At 70.2% G+C, this 17,262-nt stretch overlaps 1 protein-coding gene across 1 annotated transcript in view; it reads right to left on the bottom strand.

The window, feature by feature from the left end:
* Positions 1 to 17,262, bottom strand: part of SMOC2 (SPARC related modular calcium binding 2) — a 45,791-nt gene that overhangs the window by 15,626 nt on the left and 12,903 nt on the right. Inside the window, exons 2-7 of the mRNA XM_054697976.1 lie at positions 10,950 to 11,121; positions 10,438 to 10,544; positions 9,451 to 9,550; positions 7,265 to 7,312; positions 5,470 to 5,520; positions 4,652 to 4,726 (exon numbers count right to left, since the gene is read on the bottom strand). Of these exons, the coding sequence (XP_054553951.1) occupies positions 4,652 to 4,726; positions 5,470 to 5,520; positions 7,265 to 7,312; positions 9,451 to 9,550; positions 10,438 to 10,544; positions 10,950 to 11,121 (553 nt within the window). The remainder of the gene's footprint in view (positions 1 to 4,651; positions 4,727 to 5,469; positions 5,521 to 7,264; positions 7,313 to 9,450; positions 9,551 to 10,437; positions 10,545 to 10,949; positions 11,122 to 17,262) is intronic.

Here is a 17,262-nt window from a genome sequence, read left to right as displayed (position 1 = left end):
AACGACTCTTCTCTGGTGTGAAATGTCATTTTGGGGGTCCAGGCCCAGGGGCTCCAGCTACAACAGCACCCACAGCGGGACCCCAGCACCCACCGAAGGAGGTGGAGCCACACCGGGGCGGCGGGGCTGCGGGCAGGACAGGGCCGGGCGGCGCTGGTAAAAGGTTATACGGCGACAGCCTGGTCCTCACCAGAGACGCTGACGGCTAAAAACCCTCGGGACAAACCCGGCCCCTGGCAGGTCAGGGCCCCACGCCCACGGGAGCTTCCTGGCCAGCCTCCTACCAGGCGGCCCCACGCCAGACCAGGCGCACCCGCCCCGCTGGGATCCTCAGTTCCTGTGGAAGCTGTTCTGTGCTGTTTCATGTTGTTTAAAATACTTTGCCCTGCAGAGAGTGTCTGTTCTCTGCAGGCTCCAGAGGCCACGCGGGAGTTTGCTGCCCTGAGCAGAGCCCGGTTCCCGGATAGCGGCGACTTGTCCAGCCAACCCTGACCTGTGCCCTCTTCCTCAGCATCTGCTGCTTTAAAGGGAAGAGGCAGGAGTCTGGGGATGCCAGGGGTGCCGCAGAGAGCGCACCGCTCGATTTGTGCTTAATAGATGTGCGTGTGGCCTTTCGGAGCTGGAAACAGCCCCGCCAAGCCCCATGGGTGAGGGGTCCAGGGGTACCCATCTCCTCGCCTGCTGAGCGCAAGTCAAACTGGACATACCGGGTGTCAGGAAGGTAAAGACCATCAGCCTCATGTTGATGGGGGCTGGGGGCACACTCTTAGGGAAAGCACTTTTCAGCCTCGCACACTGACATGGTCTGCTGGGGTCTGCACGAGGGAGGGCACCGTCCTGGCAGAGGGAGGCACACGGGAGGCCACTGTCCTGGCCAAGGAGGCAGGAGGAGGAGTGCAGGGTAAATGGTTTTCAGGCTTTTCTGCCCTCCTGCCATTGGGGTTGCCCTGCCTGATGGGGTGCTCGCGTTTGTTATATTGTTATAAGTTACCTGTTTACTTGTGTGGGCCACGGCGGCAGTATTGAGGTATTTGCCAAGGGAAGCAGAGGCAGCAGAGAACCCAGGAGAGAGAAACTCAGGGCGAAGATTTGCCAGGTGCTTGGAGGCCCGCTGGCATCCCTGGCACCCCTGCCCTGGCACCCCTGCCTGCTGTGTGTCTGGTTGCAGCTCTACATGTAAAAGCTCAACAAAGCCTGAAAAGCCACCGAGGGCTCTAGGTCTGCCTGAATCATAAAGAAACCTGCTCTGTGGCCACCCTGACTACGCCTACAATTGGCGTAGTGGGCAGGATGATTCAAAGCAGACGGGTATGGAGCCCTCTGAAGACCTCAGGAGGGACTGAGGAGTAGCAGACGGTGAGCCTGTGACAACGCTGGATGTGCCATGGCAGCACGGGAGGTGACCAGAGTCCAGGAGCTGCTGGAAGAGCTAGAGACGCTGCAGGAGCACAGGAGGTGGACAAGGTTCGGGAGCTGTGGGATGAGACCTCGCGTGGAGGAGGAGACGGCCCACGAGGATCAGCCCACGACCCCTGAGGCAGCAAAATCATTGGGGGAGAAGGACCATGACTCGGAGCTCGCCAAGTGCTGATGCGAGGAACAATGGACGGACTTGGACTGACAATCCCTCCAGAAGGCGGAGGAACTTTGGCAGGGTAATGGTGTTTTGGGGACCCTGAGGGTGGATGGTATTGTTTGTGCATCCCAGGAGATGGGAATCTGGGGGTGGCCAGTGGGCCTTGATGGTCAAAAGCAGCCTGTGCACTGCCCAGCAGCCAGGCAGAGGAAAAAAGCCAACTTAGAAAGGCAAAAGCTGGTGCTGAGATTGGAAAGCCCTGAGCGGCTGTTAAGCAGCCCAAGTAAGCTGAGGAAGGCCAGTGAGTCTCTTAAAATCACCTGTGGGGGACGCCCTGCTCATTGCTGAGTGAGGGTGAGGAGCTGAGGAACCCGTCCTTGGGGGACGGTGGGGAACGTGGCTGGTGGTGGAGCCCACAGCCGAAGAGGGGACCCAAGAGAGGCCACATGTGGAGCTTGTATCCACGGGTCCCCGACCCAGGTGCTTGTGCCGTGGGTTGGCCTGAGTGCAGGGGTCTGCGTGTCGCGTTGGCGGCTGTGAAAGCCAAGTGTTGGAGCGACCGCAGACAGAACCTGAGGATCGGGCGATTACCCTCAGAGTACAGAATCGCCAGTCCAAGAGTGAGCGCCTCCTGGGCGTGGATGTGGTGTGGCTTGTGACCGAGACCACAGCCGGAGAAGGCCGGGAAGCCTGACAGCCCCTGGTGTGGGACGGCAGATGCCCAAGTGCCCCCCTCCCATGAGCAGTGCCTTGGGCAGCAGGAGTGGTGGATCATCTGCTGGTGCCAGTAACCCTGTCCTCTGCCACTAGGTTGGTGTCCTGCCTGGACTTATTTGTGTTCTGTTGTATTGCTTATTTTTCTTTTGTGGGCCAGGGCTGCAGTGTTTACGTTTGCTAAGGGAAGACCCTATATAACCTACACGGAGCCTGTATGGCAGAAAACCCCGAGGGGGTGGATTGTAGGGCAGATGGTTTTCAGGCTTTTCTGCCCTCCCACCATTAGGATCGCCCTGCCTGATGGGCACCTGCGGTTGTTACGTTGTTGTAAGCTGTGCGGTTTACTTCGTGGGCCGTGGGCGCAGTATTGAGATGTCCAGTATTGAGACGTCCGCCAGGAGCAGCAGAGGCAGGAGGCAGGCAGGGGAGAGGAGGGAGAAAGAAGCCGGAGAAGCCCAGAGTGAAGACCTGCTGCGGGCTTGGGGGCCTGCCGGGGTCCCGGCCCCCCCACCCCTGCCTGGTTGCTGCGCTACATGTAACAGCTCAATAAAAGCCTGAAAAGCCACCAAGGGCTCCAGGACTCTCCTTCATCCCGTCTGCCCGGATCATAGGAAGCCTGCTCAGGGGCCTTCCCGGCACTACAAGGAGCATCCGCCTTTGTCCAAGCCTCATCCAGCCCATCCAGTGCAGGCCGCTGTCCCACGCGGGCCTGCCCCTCAGGGGCCACGCGTTTCTGTCCTTCCCTGGGGTTTGTTTTGGAACAAAGAAGCCACGACGCCTGGCACCGCAGGGCAGGGGCGGGAGGGTCCTGTGGGATGTGCTGCCCTCCCACCCACGCCCCGCGACGCCCCACCACGCCCCGCGACGCCCCGCCTGTGGCCGCCCCCGGCCCCCTCTGTCCCTCTGGGGAAGCCCTCTGTCCTCCGCCAGGAGCACCCTCCGGCAGAGCTGCCCACAGACGCGCAGGGGCGCCCACGTGCGCAGCGCATCCTGGCCGGTGTGTTTGGTGACAAAACTAACACTGGACTTTGACACACAGCCCTCGGTGGGAGCAAGGGAGCCTCTGCCAGGCCAGCGGCCACAAACAGGCAGTCCGGGAGCCGGGCCAGCAAGCTGCCCGCTTCTGCCCACGTGCCGGGCAAGTGTAAGGAAGCCTCCTTTACAGGTATCAATTAGACGCGGCTCCCTGACCTGGAAGCCTTGCTGACCGCGGTGGGCACGCAGTGGGCGCGGGAAGGCGTCTGCTCAGACCGGGCGCCCTTGGGAGAGGCTCTGTCTGCCCACAGCGGCTGCCTGACCCGGCTGAGTGACCCGGTCACTCACGCGGCCCTGCCGGCCAGGGGGTCCTCCAGCTGCGCTCCCATAGGCTGATTCAGACCGGCCACGGAGCAGGGCAGCGGCAAGACGCAGCCCCGGGTGGCCAGGCTGCACGGGGAGCTGGGCTGCTGTACCAGTCAGTTCCAGCTACGGATCCCCGCAGGCCGACAACCTGGTGCCAGCGAGGGGCGGCCAGAAGGCCCTGCTGGGGCTGGTGAGGGCCGAGCTGCTGTCCTGCTAAGCACTGGAGTCGCCTGCACAAAGCGGCAGCTCTGGGCAGTGCTCGCTGACCGCACGTTGTTCTGAGCTGGATTCAGGCCTCCCGTCCTCCCAGGCGGTCGGGCCTCGGGACTTTCCCTGCCGCATCTCGGCCCACCGGCCACAGCAGGAGCGCTGGGAGAGGCTGGCCGGTGCGGGGGTGTCACGGGGTGCTGGCCTGCGCGCCGTCCCCTGGGCCTAGAGGGCAGTGCCAGTGGCCACCCCCACCCTGTGGGCTCTGTCTTGGGGCCTGGACATTTAGGGCATGTCCAGAATGGGGGTACGGCGACTCGGCCACTCCCAGCGGCCGGCACACGCTGAGCCCTGTGGTTTTGTTCCACGGATGCTAAAAATGCACTTCGAAGGACGCCGCGGACCTGCTGTGACAGGCCACAGAACTGGCCAGGCGGCCGGCGGGGTCACCCCGTCCCCAGCCTGTGCTCCCCAGAGCTGCTTCCAGCCTGGAAGACGCCCTCTTCCGGGGAGGCCTGGGTGTGCTGGGAAAGGCAGACGGCGCCAAGCCTCCACCAGCGAGACCGCAGGCCCCGCGGGCACCCAGCCGCGAGCCCCGGCGGCACGGCCACCCCGGCCCAGCACAGCGCTCGGCAGTCACTCTGAAGGTGGACACGCCAGCCCCCAGGAGTGGGCGCGGCTCCCAGGCAGGCCACCAGGCCAGGGGGCGACCGCACCCCACCCTGTGTGGCCGCGGGGAGGCGGGGAGGGTACTTGGGAGGAGGGCTGTGGGGGGCCCAGGGGGGCCCTGGAAGCCCCGGGCCCGCTCACCTGAGTTCTTGCTGGTTTTGTTCTGCCGGCTTCTGACCTGCTCCGTCCAGAGCGTGGGGTAGCGGGAGGCGATATCTGCGGGGAGGGCAGCGGTCAGCACCCCGGAGCCTGGGGTGGAGCCGCGCCCGGAGGCTCGCAGGTGGGGGTGACTCAGGAAATAGTGACCCAGAGACGCTCTAGAATGTTTTTTTCTTTCCTTCCTCATTCACAGCCAACGGTGGGAGCTGCCAGCACCCGCGCCCCACGCGCCCTGGCGGGTGTTGGGGGTTCTCCCAGCGGGAAGGGCCTGTCCCTCGAGGAGTGACCCTTTGTGAGGCTCGGTTTTGCCTGAAACAGCTTAAAGACGTGTCTGTGCTACGGCCCAAGGGCGGAAACCGGGTGGCTGGGGTCCCCGCGGCAGCGGGGCCGAGGTCGCGTGTGGCCGGGTCGGGGCTGCTTGGGGCCCAGGGCCTGAGGGCCACGGCGGCAGGACGGAGGGGGGCGCCACGGGGAGGAGTCTGGGGGTCCGGGGGCTGCAGTGGGTGGGGCTGGGGGCCGCCCGGCGGGGCGCACACCCACGGCCTGTCACTCCCACCCACCTGCGAGGCGCTTCCCTTCCCCGGGCGGCCGCCCCAGCCGGGATCCTGGCAAACGTCCACACCGCCGGCTCCAAGGCCGAGGGAGGGGCCGGCCTGCGTGGCTCCCAGATGGGCTGCCCTCACCAGCGCCAGCAGCAGGGTCGGGCCGCCGTGCCGGCTCCATGCAGTTCCACCTCACCGGGCTGCGCAGCCGCAGCCGCGGCCCAGGCCCACCCCGCGCCCCGGGCCCGCCCCGCTCACCTTCCTCGTCTCCTTGGGGCTGGGTCTCCAGTGCTGGGGCTGAGGCATCATCTGAATTCAGAAGGGAAAAGGTTTGCAAGGAGACTACAACCGGGAGAGTGAGTGTCGGGTGGGGGCGCAGGACCCCACAGACCCCTGCATCCTCGCCACAGGACCCCCCGCGGGACCCCCACAAGACGCCCCGGTGCACACTCCCCAGAGGAGGCTCCTGCTTCACCATGTCGGGGGCTCTAAACCGGGCCGCGCCGGGTCTGATGAGGTGGAGGCGGGGCAGGAAGGCAGGAACTGGGTCCAGACGCTGCCGGGAAGGGGCTGGCAGTGCTGGGGGGGAGTGGGGGCCAAGGCCCCTGGGGGCCCCTCTACCTAGGTGGAGAGCAGGGCGTGGCCCCGCTCTGTGCAGGGAAGGCCCGTGGGTGGGACGGTGAGGGGGCAGCAGCTGACCACTCAGGGCACAGCCACTGGTGACCAGTCCACTGGACTACACGGGGAACGCCGTGGGCTCCCCAGCTTTAGGGTTCTGGGATGGACAGAAAGGCTTGGTGAGGAGCACCCAGCTGCTCCCCAGCAGGCTGGTCAGGGCACTTGGTGGCCCCCAGGACCCCCAACTCCTGCCCCAGTCCCTGACCACGCGTCACCAGGGGCACGGCAGGGCCGGGTGCTGGTCACCACCCGGCTGTCTGCAGAGCAAACACAAAGCCCCCCACAAGCTCTTTCCAGGGAAATACCAAAAGGCGGGACAGAGGCCACGTGCTGGGCCGGCCACTCTGGCCACCCCCGGCCACCCCCGGCCACCCTGGCCACCCTTGGTGCCTCTGGGCTCGGCCCTGGGAGAGCCACCGCGGGCACCGGCCCCGCCGCAGGGGCTGGGCTGCCTGTCTGGCAGGACTGGCTGTCTCAGGGGCAGCGTGTCCCGGCCTCAGTGCGCCACCCAGGCAGGAGCTGACCGTCCTCCCGCCCTCCCAGCCACAGCCCGGTCCCCACTGTTGGTTTCGCTTTGTGGCGGCTGCAGCTGGAGCCCTGAGGGTGGGGGACACCCTCCTTCCGTCTCCTCCTGCCTTTCCACTGCCAGTGAAGTTTTCTAATCAGGAATATTGTGCTTTTCTCTGAAAAATGCAGACAGGCCCACCCAGCAGGGCAGGGGTTCCAGCCCAGGCCGCCCTCCCTCAATGTCCCGCCTACCGGCTTCCCGCCTGGTGGTGGCTCCCTGCCGGGCCGCCCCATCTCCCAGCAGTCGGCCGCCCCGCGGGGGGCGGGGTCACTGGGGGTCAGCTGGGCCCTGTGCTGGCTCCCGCCTGGGGTGCTGGCACGCGGCGTTCTGAGTACCCCAGGACAGCGACTCCGACCACCAGGCCCACAAGGTGCACGCAGAGGTGGGTCTCGGAGGGCACAGGGTGCTGGCGAGGAGAGGGTGGGCGCCCAGCAGCGGCAGGGCCCGAGGCCCGGGCACAGGGGCTGGGGAGGGGCTGGCGGCCGGCCCCGGCTCTCCTGCGCCCCAGCCCCGTTGGCGGGCGAGCCGCCTCCCTCCAGCGCCCGGAGCCCCGGAGAGGCCGAGCGGCGGGGGACCAGGCCTGGCCTGCTCTCCGCAGGGGCACGCCCGCCGGCACCCCGCGGCCCCTGGGGCCAAGCAGCTCTCCCGGCCCGCGGGCGCCCGAGCGCGTCCGCACCCGCGCAGCTGGCCGAGCGTGTGCTGGGTGAGCGGGCAGGCGGGGAGTCACGTCCTGCGTGTTTCCAGCTTTGACTTCACAGGTGGTTCAGGCACAGTCTGGATCCCGGGAACGCGTCCCGAGGCGCTTACCTTCCCTGCCCGCGCCTTCCCGCTGCGGCATCTTCTCACCCGCAGAGCCTGGAAGGGAAGCGAGGAGGTGACGGGCGGAGGGGCCGCGGGGCCGCGCCATCTGCTCCCGGCGCAGCCACCGGCGGTCACGGCGCTCGGCCCCTGGCACCCCAGGACGCCCTTGCCCGAAGGCCAGTCCTGGGCCGGGCCTGACCGCTGGCCACGAGCCTGGCATGGGTAGTGCACACCCTGCCGGGGCCGTGGACGGATGCCAACAGAAGCGCTTGAAAATAGTAAAAGTGCGTTCAAGCCCCCCCCCCCCACCCGCTGCAGCAGGAAGGCCCCGTCAGGAGAGCAACCGAAGCAGCAGACGCCGGCAAGAGGGTGTGGAGCAAAAGGAGCCTCTCCCATGGCCAGAGGGAGACCGGCCGGTCACGGCGGGGAGCCCGCGGGGTCCCGCTGAGCAGTGCACGCGGCTCTACCACGCGACCCAGCGACCCCGTCCAGGCACCTCCCCACGGACACGCACGAGCCCGGGGCAGCCTGCTCGCCCGTGTCTGCAGCCCCAGGTACAGCAGCCAAGACACGGAAACCCCCAAACGCCCCCAACAGGCGCCCGGACCCAAGAGCCGTGGTGCAGCCACACAGCGGGCTGTTGCTCAGCGATCGGAAAAGACACCCCCCTCGCAGGGACACGGACGGAGCCGAGGGGTGACACCGGCCGAAATCATCAGAAGGAAAACGAGCGCCGCCGAGGGCCGCGCTGCTCTGTGGGGCCTAGAGACGCCGCGAAAGGCCAGGGAGAGTCTCAACGGGCAGCTGAGGCCTCCAGCAAGGGGGGGCAAGACCGGCAGACGCAGGGGCTGGGGGGGGTGCTCGGCGAGGCGTGGCGGGAGAGCTCCGGGGACAGAGGTGGAAGGAAAAAATTCAATGAATCAAAAAACAAATCTTAAACAACACAACCCAGAGGCGCGCACGCGCGGGCGGGGGCTCCTGCTCCGCGGCGGCCGGTCTCCCCTCTCCAGACGCTGCCCGGGCGCCGGCCCTCCTGCTTCCTCGTGGCTGAATCTGCTCCGAGGAGCGGGAAAGAAAACCGCGCGGACGGAGCCGCGGCCCCTCGGCAGCAGCCCCCGAGGCGGGACCTGAGTCGCGGAGCGGGCTGCCCGGCGCTGCCCGGCGTCCCCGGGACGCAGGCTCTGGAGGCTGAGGGAGTCCGTCCTCGCTCTTGAGAGCATCGCAGCACAACAGCGGGCAGCGGAAGCGCTTCCTCGTGGACAGCTGGGGGCGAGGACTGGCCTCCTGGACGCTGGGCTCGGGAAAGGCAGGAAACCGTGCGGGGGGGTGGGCCTCAGCACCCCCAGACTAAGCCAGGGCCCCCAGGAGCCTTCCCGCCCACGCAACACACAGCCACCTGGGGGGGGCTGGGAGGGGCCGGCCGCTGGGGCCCCAGAGCAGCCGCAGACCGAGCTCTGCGTGGATGACAAAATGGTTCTTAAAAACAAGTGTCTCTGTGCAGAAACAAGCACTCGGATGTGTTTTAATCCCGCTAAGGGAGCCCCTGGCCCTGGCCGCTGGCCAGCCCCTGGACAGGTGGGCACCACCCAGACGCGCCCCTGCCACCCGTGTCCTGCTGCCACCGGAGCTGGGAGCCACGAGCTGGACCCCCACGCTGCACAGGGTGGGGGGCCGGACCCGAGGCCGAAACCGGGGACGTGCGGGGGTGCGCTCCACGACGTGGAGGCCAGGGCCACCCGAGCCGGCTGCGTGGCTGAACCCGCAGGCCCGAGGGCTCCCACCCGCCCGGAGCCTCTCGCGGGGCCGACAGCGCTTCCGAGAAATTAATCGAAACTCAGCACAAACTGCTTTCACACAAGCTGCTTTCGTTCAAAGCGTTTTTGGTGAAACAGGCCATTCTGTAGCTGCTCTGCCGGCGTCGCGGCGGCGCCTCCAGGCCTCGTGCCCGACACAGGGACCAGCCCCCGAGACGCAGCCCGCCCCGCCTTCGCCAGCCCACGCGCACAGGGCCACAAACCTGCCCTTCTTCAGCCCCAGCCAGCCTGTGCTCACGCCCCCGGCCCCTGCGCCCCTGTGGTTGTTTCCAGAAACAGGTGCCCGCGGGCTCTCGGCTCCTGGACGCGGCCCACGCCCCCTCCCAGACAGCCGTCCCTGAATTCCAAGGTGAGACGGCAGCGGACGAGGGGACTTACCTGGGCACCTGGGCGTCTTGTGGGCCACGGCGGTGCCGCTGATGGGCCGCCCGCTGGGCGTGACGCACCAGCAGTAGCCGGTGTAGCTGTGACACTGGACCTGCGGGGAGGACAGGGCAGTGAGGCGCGGCCACCACCTCAGCTCTGCACCGTCCAGGGCCCGAGGAGGCCAGGGCTTCAGGCCGCTGGGGTGAGACCCTGACTAGGGGCCCAGAGCACCCACAGGAAGCCCCCGGCCACCCCAGGAGCCCCTGCCCGCTGCGCCCCACTCTGCAGGGTCTGCCCTCGCGGCCGTGAGGCGCCCCGGCCGCCAGCCAGGGCCCGGCACCCCCGCCCCGGCCCCGGTCCCCAGCTGCTGAGTCTCCGTCTCTGGCTCTCTCCCCTTCTAGCGCTGCCTCCCCTGCGCGCCCCCACATCTCGCTCCCCCTTCAAAGGGCAGGTGATGATGTACAAAAAGAAGCCCACACTGCGACGCCATGGGGATTCCGGGCGAGGCTGGGGTGCCCAGGCGGGGCGTGGGTGGCCGGGGCGGGGCAGTGGACACAGCAGGGCGGGGCGCCCTCCCAGGCTGCGCTTCGGCCGCAGGGGAAGGTCAGTGACCAGCCGCCTCCCCGGGTTCGGAGGCGAGCCCCGGGCTGAGGGCAGGGCGGGACACGGCAGCGGCCGCGCTGCGGTGCTGGGACCGGGTCCCGGGGTCCGGGGTCCGGGGTGCCCGCCTGCGCTGGGCGAGCTCCTGGGGTGAAGCCGGCACGGATGTGCCGCTGCGGGCGGGACGGCGCCGGCGCCCGCTGGGCCGCCTGGGCCGGGCGTCTCTGGACAAGGGGCCGGGTGGGGGCTGCGCCCCACGCTCCCAGCCCTGGAGGGGGCCCCGCACCGGGTGTGGCGCCTCCTCTGACCGCGCCCCCCACCCCGGCCTGGACGCGTCAGGCCTCGCCGCGGGGGCCGGGCGGTCGCGACCCGGCCGCCCCCCCCGCGGCGCCGGCTCACCTGGCTGTAGGTGCCGTCCTCGCGGCACTCGGGCACGAACACCTGCTGCAGCTCCCGCCGCGCCTGCTCCTGCGTGTACTTCCTCTCGGCCACGCAGCGGGACACGTCTGCGGACGCGCGCGTCAGGGGGCGCCGGGCCTCCGGGGCGAGGGCGCTCGGAGCCCGGGCCGCGCCGCCCGGGGCCCGGAGTGGCCGTGCGGCCCCTGGACCCGCCGCCCCGGCCCGGCCGCCCCGCGACGGCACCGCCCGGGGCCACGCCCACCCGCCCGAGGCCACGCCCACCCGCCTGGGGCCCGCCCGAGGCCTCGCCCACCCGCCTGGGGCCCGCCCGCCCGCCCAGGGGCCACGCCCACCCGCCCGAGGCCACGCCCACCTGCCCGAGGCCACGCCCACAGACAGAGACCACGCCCAGCACTCGGAAGCCACGCCCCCATCACGGACACGCTCCCGACGGCTGCACCGGCAGGACCCAGTGCCCAGGGCCACACAACCCGGCTGGCCGCGCCGCCCACCTTTGCAGCTGCCCCGGTGGGCGACTTCCAGCCGGGGGTCTTTGCACTTGGCGCGCTGGAACTCGCAGCGAGATGAGAAGGTCCTGCCGTCCGAGGCGCAGAGGGGCTTCTGCGGGGCGCCCCCGCAGTCCAGGCTGCAGTCTTTGTCCTTGTCTTGGTCCACTCGCAAGAACTGGGGGGGCGGGGAAGAAACCAGGCAGGTGAGGAGAGCGGCCACCACAGGAGCAGGCGAGACCCAGCCCGCCGCCCTCCGGACACCAGCCGCCTGCCTCAGGCCGACCCCAGGGCCTGGCCCCCGGGACCCTCAGGAGGGCCGGGCACAGGCTGCAGCGCCCCTTGTTTGCCAGGGCCACCCGCCAGGGTGACACAGAGCCCGCTGGCCCCAGCTCGGACCCCAGCAGCCAGCCCCCGCCTGGCCCACGGTGTCAGCGGCGCCCAGCTTCAGAGTGGGCAGCGTCCACCCGGTCTGCAGGCGGCCCCAGCAAGGCCAAGTGACAGGGCGCCCCAGCCCCTCCCGTCCGCCCCCACATCTCGGGCCGTCCGTAGCCCTGTCTCCCTCTGTCGGGCAGGCAAGGTACCAAGAGTGGCAGGACGGGGGGCCTGCGCCATTGGCCCCCGACACCGCCTGCCCCACAGAGGGGTCCCCGCAGGAGCACAGAGCGTAGGAGGAAGGAAAGCCGGCTGCAGCCATGGGGGACGCCGCGGGGTGTCCGCTCCCGGCCTGTGAGGCTGGCTCTGCCCGGGGGTGGACAGAGCTTGAGCGCCATGATCGTGTCCCCCTGCGTGCCCCCTCCAGGGCCCTGCGCCCAGTCCTGCACTGCTGGTGGCAGTGGGGAGGGGGCCTGAGGACAGCCCTGGGGTGGGAGTGGCTGGGCAGAAGTCAACCCAGATCAGGGTCTCGAGAGGGGACCCTGCCGCTCTCCACGGCTTGGCTCCGCCCTGGGGTCCTTCCATCTAGGGGCAGGAGTCACAGAGCACCCATCTAGGGGACGGCGTGTCTCAGCTGTTGCTGGGTTCCGGCTGCAGGAGAGCAGGCGCAGGGGAAAGAGCAGCCGGGCCCGCCCCTCCCCAGCTGCGACAGCGCCCAGGGGTGCGGGAGCCCGGCAGCACGGAATCCTTGGCACGCCTCCCATCCAGCCCTACCACGCTGCCCGGGGTCCAAGTCCAGGAGGTGGGGGAGGGTGGGGCGGCCCCTTGGCACCTGTCTGCTAAATGGCTATTAGCATTTTGTGCCCCTGAGCCTGGGGCGGGGCCGCTGCAGGCCAGCCTGGGTCCGCTCACGGCAGTGTGGGGAGCCGCCCCCTCCCTCCTGGACAACTGGGGAGCCCTGCCAGCTCTGACCAACGCCTGGAACAACGCCAGCCAGGCCAGGGAAACGGGAGGCCGCCATGGAAGCAGAGGCCAGACGAACTCGGCTGCCCCCGCAGTCCTGGCGCCCTCGGCCTGCCTCACAGCACCTTCGCCTGGGCGGCTGCTCCTGCTCCCGCGGGGACTCAGTCTCAGCACAGGCCAGCGACCACCATGGAGCCAAGGGAGGGCTCAGGGCAGGCGCGGGAGAGGAGTGGGCGCCCTCGGACAGACGGCCTGACCGGGAGCAGAAATGAACATTTGTGCGCGTTTGGAAAAGGAATTCTAGTCAACCCGAAGCTCCTCCAGTGCGCAGGCGGCAGACACGGGCCTGCCATTTAAGGTGGCGCCCGGTCACGAGGGCGTGCTGGCACACAGCAGCCCAGGACGTCTGCCCTAACATCTTGGCAGGTGCTTTCTGGGTGCCCCCCTGCTGTGAAGCCCACGAACCCCAGGGAAGCACCTCGCAGGTGAGACACAGAGTGACGGGCCCCAGTATCTCGCAAATCCAAACCCGTAGTTAGTGGAGTTCCAGCCGCTGCCCCTCAGAGGCTGCCCGAGCTAGCCCCGCCAGCCGCCCCGCTCCTCCCCGCACGACCACCCTCCCCTGCTCGCGAGGGGGCGTCCCGCAGAGCCGATCCTCAGGACTTCCGCTGTCGTCGCCTCTAGTCCTGGGGGGGGGACACGTGGGGCCCAGGAAGCTTCCCGTGGTCACACCCACACCCCAGGCCACCCGCTCGGAGCGTCCAGACTCCTGGACCCTGTCCCACATGAGGCGCCAGGTCTCAGAATGCCACCAACTGCCCAAAGTCCTCCCATCACCCAGAGAAGCCGCCTGGTCACCAAGCCTTGCTCGGGAGCAGTGCCCACTGAATTCTGCAGGGGTGACCTTGGATGGGCAGTGGATGGCATCGTGGTGGACAGATGGCCGCTCGGCTTGCAGCTCTGGACAGCCTCGAGGCGACACACCCACTGTCAGCCACTTACTGCAGCAGCGGGCGGGAGGGCGGTGGAGGCCGACCCCAGCGGGTCCGCTCACGCCCGGCCCGCGCCGGCCTCTAGAACACGAGGTGGATGGAGGGAGGGAGGCCGAGCTAGGGCCAGCCGCGGCCTTCGGGAACGAGAACGCCTGGCTTCTGAGCACCGGTGGCTGCTCAGTCAGGGGGCAGGCGGCGGGCGCCCCGAGTCTGCCCCACAGACGCTGCCCTCGGACAGCGGCGCGCTCGCCCGCGTGGGGAACGGGGACGCACTGGGACCCCAGGCTGGACTCCCCCCGGAGTTGTGTAAATCCCAAAGAGAGTCATTACCCGAGGGGAACGCGCATCCTGAGCCTCACTTCCAAAGTAGGGAAACGGGGGCCAGTGAAGAGAGAGGGGCGGGGTGAGGGGCTCCCGAAACAGTCGCTGTCCCTCAGGGAGCAGCCCAGATGGGCCCCGGCAGGTGGGGCACCGAGCCCCCCGCCCTGCGCGGGTCGCTGACTCCCTGAGCCAAGGCCCCGCCAGGGCCGGTGTCTGCAACATTCTGGCAGCGACCCCGCGCCAGGACCAGGGCCCCCCATGACGCGGACTCCCCACTTCCCGCCATTCTGCCGACGGGATGGACGGCGGCCGCAGATGAGTCCCTGCGTGGCAGAGTGGGGCAGTCACGGGGCATCGCGGGCGACCCGTACTGTGACCCTGACCCTCAGGCCTGCGGCTCGGCCTGGCCGCTGTGAGACGCCGGGGCCTCCCGCAGGACCCGGCTGGGGGAGCCCGGGGAGGGGGGCACAGGGGAGCTGCGGCCCCGCCCACCGCAGGCCCCGCCCGCCCGGAGTCCCCTCCCCCACAAGGCCCCGCCCCACCCCCTCTGCCCATAGGCCCGCTCCACCCGCAGCCCCGCCCCTGCCGCCCTCAGGCCCCGCCTCCAACCCAGGCCCCGCCCGCTCAGGCCCCGCCCCCAGGCCTGCTTGGCCGGCGGCGCTGCGGGGGGCGCTCGCAGATGCTGTTGGGGTCCCCGAGTCTCCCCGGAGCATCCAGTCCCGACCCGTCACAGGCGCCTCCTCCCCGCCTGCGGGCTGCGGTCCGGCCTGCTCGGCTCGGGGGGAGGGGAGGCCGCCGCGGCCGGGGTGGTGGCAAGGTGGGGGTGGGGGGGGGCGCGGCCTGGGTGGTGGCCTGGGTGGTGGGGGGGGGGCGCGGTCGGGGTGGTGGCAGGGGGGGGCGCGGCCGGGGTGGTGGCGGCGGGGGGGGGGGGGGGCGCGGCCGGGGTGGTGGGGGGGGGGGCGCGGCCGGGTTGGTGGCGGGGGGGGGGGGGGGGGCGCGGCCGGGGTGGTGGTGGGGGCGCGGCCGGGGGCTCCCGCAGGCTCCCGCGTGGCGCCGGCGCTGCCCCATGTCCCCCGCGGCTGAGGGCGGGCCGGGCCCGGGCCGCGGCCGGGCGGCGTCGGAGCCGCAGGACCCGGGCCCGGGCGGGCGGGCGTCGCGCAGCCCGGGGGCTCCCGGCCCGGCCCCTGCCGCGTGCGCCCCGAGGTCCGGCAGGGCGGGCGCGGGGCCGGCCACACGGCCAGGCCCCCAGAGGCAGCCCAGGGCGGCCCGTCCTCCGCCGCGGGCGACAGCGCCAGAGAACGCGCGGCCGGTAGCGGGGCGGGGGGCGGGGGCGAGGGGGGTCCCCCGGGGCTGGGGCCGGCGCTGGCCGCGGCCGCGGGGATTTGGCGCGAACCCGAACCCGAGGGCGCGAACCTGCTGCCCGGGACCGGAGGCGCCGCCCGCCTCGGCGCAGAAGCCTGACTGCCGCCCGGGCGGGCCCCGGCGCGGGCCCAGAGCCGTCGAGGCGCTCCAGGGGCCCGAGCCCCGCCCAGGGCCGCCGCCAGCGCCGCGAGCCCGCCCGGCGCCTCCGCGTCCGCACCGAGGCCTCTCGAGACGCCCCGCGTCTGCTCGTGGCCCCCGACACACACGGCCCGGCGGCGCCACGGCGGTGGGGAGCCCGGGCCTCGGCGCGGTGCCAGGAGCCCGGCCCCGCCAGGCCCGGCGGCAGCTCCAGTCCGGGTCTCCCGAGAGCCGCTCCGCGGACTCCACTCCCGACAGACACTCCCGGCTCTGACAGCCGCACCCGCGCCCCGCCGGGCAGAGCCCCACCCCGCCAGGGTGCAGCGCCCGCCGGGCAGGCCGGGCCTCCCCGGGGAGGGGCGAGAGCGGACGGGGTCCTGCGGAGCCCCAGCCACCCCGGCACCCCGGGCCCAGCCCCTAGGGAGCCAGGAGGCTGCCTGCCCTGCCCTACCCAGCCCTGCCCTACCCAGCCCTGCCCTGCCCTGCCCTGCCCAGCCCTGCCCTGCCCTGCCCTGCCCCTGCCCTGCCCTGCCCTACCCCAAACCCCCAGCCCTGCCCAGCCCCGCCCCTACCTTGCCCCTGCCCTGTCCCCTGCCCTTTCCCTGCTCTGCCCAGCCCCTGCCCTGCCCCTGCCCAGCCCAGCCCCACCCCTGCCCTGCCCTGCCCCTGCCCAGCGAGGTCCCTCCTCAAGGGGCTGGGCCAAAAATCCAGACTCAATGCCAGTTCCTTCCTTTACGCCTGCACCTATCACACCAGACCCCAAGCCCTGCCCGGGTGACGCACACCCCACACACACACGCTTAGACTCGCTCACACACGCACGTGCACACACACTTGCTGCAGGCACGCCGGCTCGCGCGCACGCACACTCCCTCCCAGCCCCGGCCTGCAGCGTCAGTGAGACCTGAACGCTGACCAGGCACTTGCACCCTCAGAAACGGCCTCTGGGTGTGGCCAGCCTGGAGGGGGGACCTGTACCCCTCCCTCTCAAGGGCCCCTCCCCCTCCCCTGGGTCCCCCCGCAGGACTCCCCCCTCCCCCAGGGCCCTTGGACCAGCCACAGGCCAGTCTGGCGCAGCCTGCAGTGGGCAGAGGTTCGGCTGGGCCGGAGAAACCCCCACTGAGTCACACACGGTCACTCGGGGAGGCCAAGCTGAGAACAGGACACACCTAAAACGCGGCGCGTGTTCTCCGCGGGCAGATCAAGCCTCGAGAAAATTGTTTCTAATTTAATCCCCAGCCGGAAGGCGACGAGGCGCGTCTGACGCGGCCTCGCGTGCGCTGGGGACGTGTGCCCGTGTCTCCGGAGGCCGACAGGCATTTCCGAGGAGGCTGCCGGGCGGGAGCGCAGGGGGTGTGGGCGGCGGGGAGCGGGCGCGGGGCCCGGGCGGCCCAGGCGTGGCTGGCCTGGGCGAGCAACACGCTCCGGAGGGCCAGTCTGCCGCTTCAACAGGCAGAACGATCCAGAAGCTGCTGCTGTAGTCCAGTCCTGACCCTCCGGATTCTACTGCTCACTGAGCTCAACCCACCAAGCGTCCTGCTCGTGGAAACCATTGACCGCGGGCCAGGCACTCGGTGGCCCCAGCCAGGGCCGCCGGCTTCTCTCACGGCCGAGCCGCTCCTCGGTGTCCGAGAGTTGCCACCAACATTGCTTCCCTTCCCTGGGACACTCACAGAGGGAGCAGGGGCGCTGGCGAGGGACAGCCCTCCCCCAGCCCAGGCCAGAGGAGACCACCCGCCGTCGGGGCAGCGCCGCAGGCGGGGCCCCCCCAGAAGACTCTGCGGCCCCGGCGACACATGGCCAGTGGTCGGGCCGCGTCCAGCAGGAGCCCTGAGCTGCTGGAGAGAAACCCTCGGGCCCTGCGCGGGGACTGCAGCCCTGCCTGTGCAGCGACCCCCAACACCCCCGCGGCCTGATGGCCGGGCTTGGGCGTGGCGGCGGTTCCCTTCCGACACCGCAGGAAAGTGCACAGAATTAGCGGCAAAACTGCTGGACTCGTGGGCACGTCACCACAGCGCTCCGGGAGCGCCGCCGCTCCCCAGACGTGCCCGCCTGGGGGAGGTAGCAGGGGCCACGGGGGCTCACTGCACATCTGCGCTGCCGGGAGGACTCCCCCGGGGCTCCCCTCGGGCCAGCAGCCGGACACCACTCACCCGGGGCCCTGCCTC

Source organism: Talpa occidentalis, unplaced genomic scaffold (genome assembly GCF_014898055.3).
Source record: "Talpa occidentalis isolate TD23 unplaced genomic scaffold, MPIMG_talOcc4v2.1 talOcc4.2, whole genome shotgun sequence".
In the NCBI taxonomy this organism is placed as follows: domain Eukaryota; kingdom Metazoa; phylum Chordata; class Mammalia; order Eulipotyphla; family Talpidae; genus Talpa; species Talpa occidentalis.
This window is presented reverse-complemented; position numbering and strand designations above follow the sequence as displayed.